This window comes from Ruditapes philippinarum, unplaced genomic scaffold (assembly GCF_026571515.1).
Source record: "Ruditapes philippinarum isolate M1 unplaced genomic scaffold, ASM2657151v2 ctg429_1_1_1_1, whole genome shotgun sequence".
Lineage (NCBI taxonomy): Eukaryota > Metazoa > Mollusca > Bivalvia > Venerida > Veneridae > Ruditapes > Ruditapes philippinarum.
The window spans coordinates 326412-333112 of record NW_026855416.1 but is presented as its reverse complement, the minus strand read 5'-3'; the positions used below and the strand labels follow the sequence as shown (position 1 = coordinate 333112).

Genomic DNA, 6701 nt, shown 5'->3' with positions numbered 1-6701 from the left:
TGCAAATGATTCATCGAGCTTGTATGATAAGGAGAACAAAATGTTTCCTATCACTTTCGCAATGTGAGAGCACAGTGTGTTATTTAGAATACCTTCTTTTGTCACAATAAATTGAGTGGATGGTGTGTCACACATTATTGTTATGGTCAATTAAAAAAAAAACATTTGATGCATTTTACATATGAAATAACATAAGCATTTATTCGACTTTATAGTCTTTCTAAATGTATAATGTAAAAACATTTATAGTAGAAATTTTTCAATCATGTAACTGCATCAATTAAGAATATTAATAATTGTAAATGTTTCCTTCTTTTAAAATGTATTATTAATGTCATCTTTGTCCAATTCGGTCAGAAAATAATCAAAATAAACCTGCAATACGCATTCGGTCAGAAAATACTCAAAATGAACCTGTAATCCTTCATATTTTCAACAAAAATTGTTTTCAAAATTTTAAATACATGTTACATGATGTTGTAAATGAGGTGTACTTACAAGTGCACAATCATAAACAAGTATACATAGTTGGTAATCTTACAAAAGATCAAAGGGGTTTTAATTGGTTATCTTATTTCTAATGTATTGATATACGTGACGACAATCTTTTTCGGTTGATAATAGAAGAGAACGCTCAGGTTGACAATACAGTATTCAACAGAATTCTTCAATATATTTACTTGACTTGTCTAATCACATCCGTTACAAACAAAATTTACCCTAATGTTTTGCGTACAAAATGATGATTTAAACTTTCAAGGAAAAAGTATAAACAATGATATTAACGTTTTATGATATGTATTTTAAAACACAATTATTGTTCAAAAACCTCAAACAGATGTATATAATTAGTTATCTCGTAATCTTACGAATGATCAATGATCATTTTAATTGTTTATCTTAGATAACGTATATTGCGGAAAGCTAACCTCAAACTTGTATCATTTTTTGTTGTTGTTTTTTTCACAAGCGCAGTTGTGTTAAACACATAAACAATCTGCCTTGTGACGGACGAGACACTTTTCTCAAGAATGTTATACTTGAGCGAAATACAAGTTATTCTTGTATATGTTACCATATATTTGTCTATATTAATATGTATTAGTTTTTCCTCAAAATGTCAAGACCATCTAACTTCCAAGTTTTGTTAATTCAGGCCTACATATAAGATAAATTATAACATTAATTTGACAAATAATGATTATAAGGCAATTAAATATCAATTAACAAAGATTTAAAGTTACAAAAAGGATACATTTTACATGATATCAAGTTTATTGCAATTGTGGTAGAGGTAATACAACATATATCACAAAGTGTAGGTTTTTATGCTCACAACAGTGTTGTTTGTGCCGTGTGGCGGCTGTAAAAAGTATCCCCGTACATGCAATCAATGTTGTTATATTTTCATCCTCAAGGGATTGTTCGGCATTCAGTGTTGGTATCCCCCTCCATGTCCAGCCTTCATAGACTAAAGTTCTTGTTGCTGGGTCGTGTGGGGGTTGCGTTCATTGAACGCCGCCTTTCCTTGTTGATCTTGTTTATCATATTTTACACTTGATCCATCCTATGTAATATTATCATGATTTTCGTATGTATTAGGGGTGTCCGTTGCCCGTTGGCGAGCGGTTTTAATGTCGTTGACTTCAAACCACTTGCTCCTCACAGCTGTGGGTTCGAACCCCGCCATGATCTTTGGATTCTTTTTGGAATCTATCCAGCTAGTTTACGGAACGTCAATGATTCTACTCAGGGATCCGTTCAAAACTGAAATATTGCACTGAGGGACATTTGAGATCTTCCTTCCCAAGTAAAGCTGGAAAGTCGCCATATGAACCCTGCTGTTTTGTGCGACGTAAAGTCAAACTAAAAAATACGTATAGAACACTTTTTAAAATAATTCAATGTATGTCGTCTATCAGCTGAATGACTTTCGGTGTTATATGTCCAAAATAGTGTTGGTGCGCAAGCATCAATAGAATTACAATAATACTTGATGGATAAGAGCGGTCGCTGAACTGCGGGAAAAGTTAATGTTTGATACAAATGTTCTTTACAATCCCTTTTTGAGATTTATAATGGTTGCAAAGTCATTATTTTAACACCAATTCGATTATGTTACGATTTAATTATTTGTGAAGCTGTGTCATCATTTGAGTCACGGAGCAGTAGGTGTTAATAATTAGAATGATGAAAATTAGAATGACGTTATATTCAATATAAACATCTGCATGATGGGGAAGCAGTTAAGTTTACATATATACTTTTTCATCTAAATAAAATGGAAAAAAGAACTTATCAATGCTCTGAGAAAGAAAGTCATTTTAATTTATAAATTTTGAAACGCGTTGATTATTTTCTTCTTTTTTTACGTAGCATGAAAAAGGTTGACATTTGACATTTCTATCTATGTATCAAATGATTTCAAAGTCATTCAACGTGCATTCTTCGAAAGACAATTATTCTGAGTTTTTAGCAAAATTATGATGAAAAAATATTATTGGTTTCTGAGTTCATGTATATAATTAAATCGTAGGATTATTAAATTGACAATCTTCCATGAATAGATCAAATCGAGCCAGCATCATTTTCAATTTTTTCCCGCTTTGGGTGTTCTTTAGGGGTTCTGCTTTTCTTATGAATTTTAAACTACACATTTACCCTTTAAAACTATTTTTCAAGAACAAACTCAATCAAACAGTGTTTGCAATTTTCATATCTATCATTTTGTTGTTTTTATTGGTTCTGAGAAATCTTGAAGTTCCCTTTTCCAGATAGCCGTATTTCCGTATAGCGTTTGTTATTCGACTTATCAAAATGAAATTATGTCATTTTTATGACTTTCTTCCTCCACCATTTATTTTCTGTAAAGTTTATATTCAAAGAGTCTAAGAATAATAAAAATGTTGGAACTAAAAGAAAAAGATTCGTAGAAGCTATTTGATGTTACACATTTTCATTTTTTTTTTCTTCATTCATCTTGATCTAACATAAACATTATGTTTCAAAAAGTAAAAACTTAAAACTGAATTACTTCATATATAAATTACTTAAACGATAAACTTTATAATTCCCCAGAACTTCAAAAAGCCGTGTAAAAATACTTTAAATATTAATCATATTTTTAGAAATCAATTCTAATTACTCCTTTACTTTAAATTCATGAAAATATATATTGAAAGGCAAATCTGGGGAATAGTTCGACACCTTGAGACGACATCTAAATTACCCAAAACGTTACTTGAAACACAAGTAAGAAAACGAGTAAATTTTTAAGCTTATTCATATTACGCTGTAGGTGTACATTTAACGATGCACTGCGGTTTTTGCTACTGTATAAAAAGGAGACGGTGTATGTAATCGTGATTTAGTTACATTAAAATAATCTCACAGCTCGGAGGTAGTAACGTTGTTTGTAGAATAACTGAGTTTAATTTTGTAGAAAATTTATTTTTTCTTGATGAAATACAAATTGCGATGGGAATATTATGAAAATACATATTTATTAAACAAAATTTGAAACATGATATTTCCAGATGGTTAAGCAAGTGCTTTTTTCGTGTATACTTTTAATCATTATTGTTTTAATTATGTAGTTCATTTAAAGATAAAAGAGTCACGATCACATTTCTTTTATTACGTTAATAAATAGTTGTACATATTTTCGGTGCACTGTTTTACTCTGTGAATAAAGGGCTAAGAGAGTTTTGTGCAACGCAAGCGTACGAAAAACTGGGAACTTCTAAATTCTGATTTTTGTTTTACTTGGAAATTACATAAGCTGTTCCTGGAGCATTTACTAGAACATGATGATTGCGGATAATGTGAAAGTCGTAGTGTTTGTTATTCTGGGACTTGTTATAGGCGAAACATTTGGATTATATTTAACAAAGAAAAAGCCAAATAGTTTAAGTGCAATTTTTCATGAGAAAAACCTGTCAAGTCGAAAGAAAAGGGACAATCGTTCAGATTATCCGTGAGTTTTATTTCTCATGTATATTTATTTTTTAACTTTAGTGTGGCAAAATTACAACTTTTTACTTGGCACCCTTTAAATAATAAAAAATGATTTATGACTGTAAATGATTGACAAAAATGAAAAGTAAATTAAACACGATTTTTTCTGTATTTATGAAAGGTTGAATAAGTTTGATATATTTTGATAAATTACTATTTAAAGTTGTAGTCCAATATTTAAGCATATGTAATTTTTCAGGTCTGTTCACCATTATGCCAGACATGCACTGTGTCGAACATACAAGGGTAAACAACATTTATACAAAGCAATGAAGAAAAAGATATGTGGAATGACATGTAAGAATCTTTTTATAAAATAAAATGATTTACCATTTTCTGACTTCAAAAGAATTTTTTCAGGTATATTGCTTAGTAAGTTAATATCTAATCGAATAAGAGAGGTTTGAAATGCTATTGTGTTTATTAAAAATTCAGATATTCATTGATTGCTTATTTAACGTTTGGCGTTTTTTAGGTTAATTCAAAATTTTACAAAACTTCTAACAGATAAACGCGGTCACTATTTTCATAACTACTCATGAAAGTACTGAATACTTAAAAGTAAATACAAAATCCTTTTATCTTTGCAATATGGAATGAACAATAATCTCTTTATTGACACAGACTAACTGTAAGATAAATGTTGGAAAGTTTACAATTTCCTAAAGGTCCATTATTTATATGTCTCATGAACTTAACCAATGAAAATACCTTTTATATAATCTCTAGATTTAAAAACATTCGGTAACATAGTCGTTATTTTTATTTCAGTGTCCTTCATAGCAAGTTTGGTGATTGATCTTTGTCGTCATAAAAACGCGATGCTAGATACCTGGGTAGCCGGACTGTTTGATGTTGATGGTAAAATTTGCTTCTATAATTATTTTATCTTACCTTTTGAAATAAGTATATTTTCATTTATTGTTTTCTATATATAACATTTTGATTAGGACTGTTTTAATTCATATCGAATGCACATAACTGAAGTGTAAATTATACTAGTAATAAAATAAGTATGTTTTACTTAAACACATTCGGGAAACAACATCATTTACATCCACTTAAAGGAGTTTTAAAAACTTGCTATGCCAAGACATCTTAAAGGAAATTGGTTTGTGATAGGTCTGTGATACTTTAATTTATTATATAAATAGTATTTAGTATCAAACATAACAGCGAACCTTGAAATCATTATACTTAAAACTTTTTGGCAAGTTTGATACATGATCTGATATTACATATATCTTATAGTATAATAAAATTATAATAAAATGCTTTTGAATAAAATATTATTATTTGTTCTATGGGTGTTCATACTAAATCATTTAAAAAATTTCAAGTAATATTTCATAAGACTATCACATTAATACATGTCTTTGTGTTGATCACTAATTGAGATACTAAGGAGAATGTGCTCATTGTAGACAAGTCCACTTTTATTATCAATATATCTTAGAACCACGAAAGAATTATCCCTGTATTTTCATACTTTTAGTATGGCATTCTTTATTCCTGTCGACCTAAGGCAAAAGATACATAATATATATATCCTTACTATCAATGAAAGTTGTATCCCACTTTGGTTAAAAAAAATGCACAGTAGGTGATATTATTGAAAGTGAAAAAAAATGATGATCAGTCAAAACAAAATGTTGCTGATGCGCGTTATCATAAATCTCCAATTCATTCAGTTATTTAATTATGACAATACATATGGCATACGACCAAGATGTCTGTGAAAAATAATATAATTAAAAACTCGTTTTGATAAGAAGATTTATTTTTATGATACAAATGTATTTGTGTTTGAAAATGAAAAAATGAATGTAAAGTCATTTAAGTAAAAACGCATGTATTAATATAATATTCAGGGTAGTCACTTATATTAGTAAGTTACTAAATGTCCATGTGTTTTGTCTTGTATAGGTGACGGGCAGATAACTCATTTTGAGCGTAATGTGTATAGCTGAGAGAAAATTCACAACCGCAAATTCATTAGGAGGTTTTTGTGCAGGAGTAAAACTCATGAAGCCATAGGACATGAATGTGATGTAATTTATCGTATGGTACGCAAATGGAAAATGTCTCTGATTGCAGTGATTCAAACCAAGTCTCCTGAAATTTACTGCATAGACAGAATTCTTTGCATTACATTCTTTATGATATTCAGTATTATTACTTTTGTAGATCTAAAAGCAAAATGTATGCTCCAAGTTTAAAATAACTTATCATTGTAGTAAATGCTATAAACAATAACATTTGCATTGTTCGCAACATTTTAAATGTTATGGTGCAATCTATGATTGTGATATAAAAATGCAATAGTCATTTCATCATTTTATAGTTTCATGGAATATTGTTATTAATATCATTTTTATTTATTTGTAAATATTTGTTATATGCCAGTTGGTTGTCATGGTAATTCATAACTCATTGTATAACCAAAACTCTACCTCTATGATGCAGTATTACATGTATATTGAAATGATTTACATTCCGTCCAATTATGTTATATTTTGCAATACAAAAATAAATATGTAAATAATTATAAAAAAAAAATGTTTCTTTTTTTTCTTTTTGTTATTGTCTGTTGTTTGATTTTGGTCTATTGCATCTGTTACCGTAATGGAAGGTAGTTTTAGCAAAGACCTACAACCTAGCAATTAATTGGATAATAATATCAG

The 6701-nt window shown here is 29.2% G+C and overlaps 1 protein-coding gene across 1 annotated transcript; it reads left to right on the top strand.

Moving 5' to 3' along the window:
* Nucleotides 1–3409: 3409 nt before the first annotated feature.
* LOC132743194 (uncharacterized) lies at nt 3410–6551 on the top strand. Its single transcript, XM_060731726.1, has 4 exons — nt 3410–3976; nt 4217–4314; nt 4789–4878; nt 5944–6551. The coding sequence occupies exons 1-4, from the start codon at nt 3807–3809 to the stop codon at nt 5985–5987; spliced, it is 402 nt and encodes a 133-aa protein (XP_060587709.1). The 5' UTR covers nt 3410–3806; the 3' UTR covers nt 5988–6551.
* The last annotated feature ends 150 nt before the right edge of the window (nt 6552–6701 follow it).

What these genes read in the sequence shown, in the direction of transcription:
- LOC132743194 (XM_060731726.1), top strand. Translation starts at nt 3,807, where the DNA reads ATGATGATTGCGGATAATGTGAAAGTCGTAGTGTTTGTTATTCTGGGA. An exon ending in AAAGATATGTGGAATGACAT is followed by an intron (nt 4,315 to 4,788) that starts GTAAGAATCTTT and finishes TTTTTATTTCAG; the next exon opens with TGTCCTTCATAGCAAGTTTG. An exon ending in CGGACTGTTTGATGTTGATG is followed by an intron (nt 4,879 to 5,943) that starts GTAAAATTTGCT and finishes TGTCTTGTATAG; the next exon opens with GTGACGGGCAGATAACTCAT.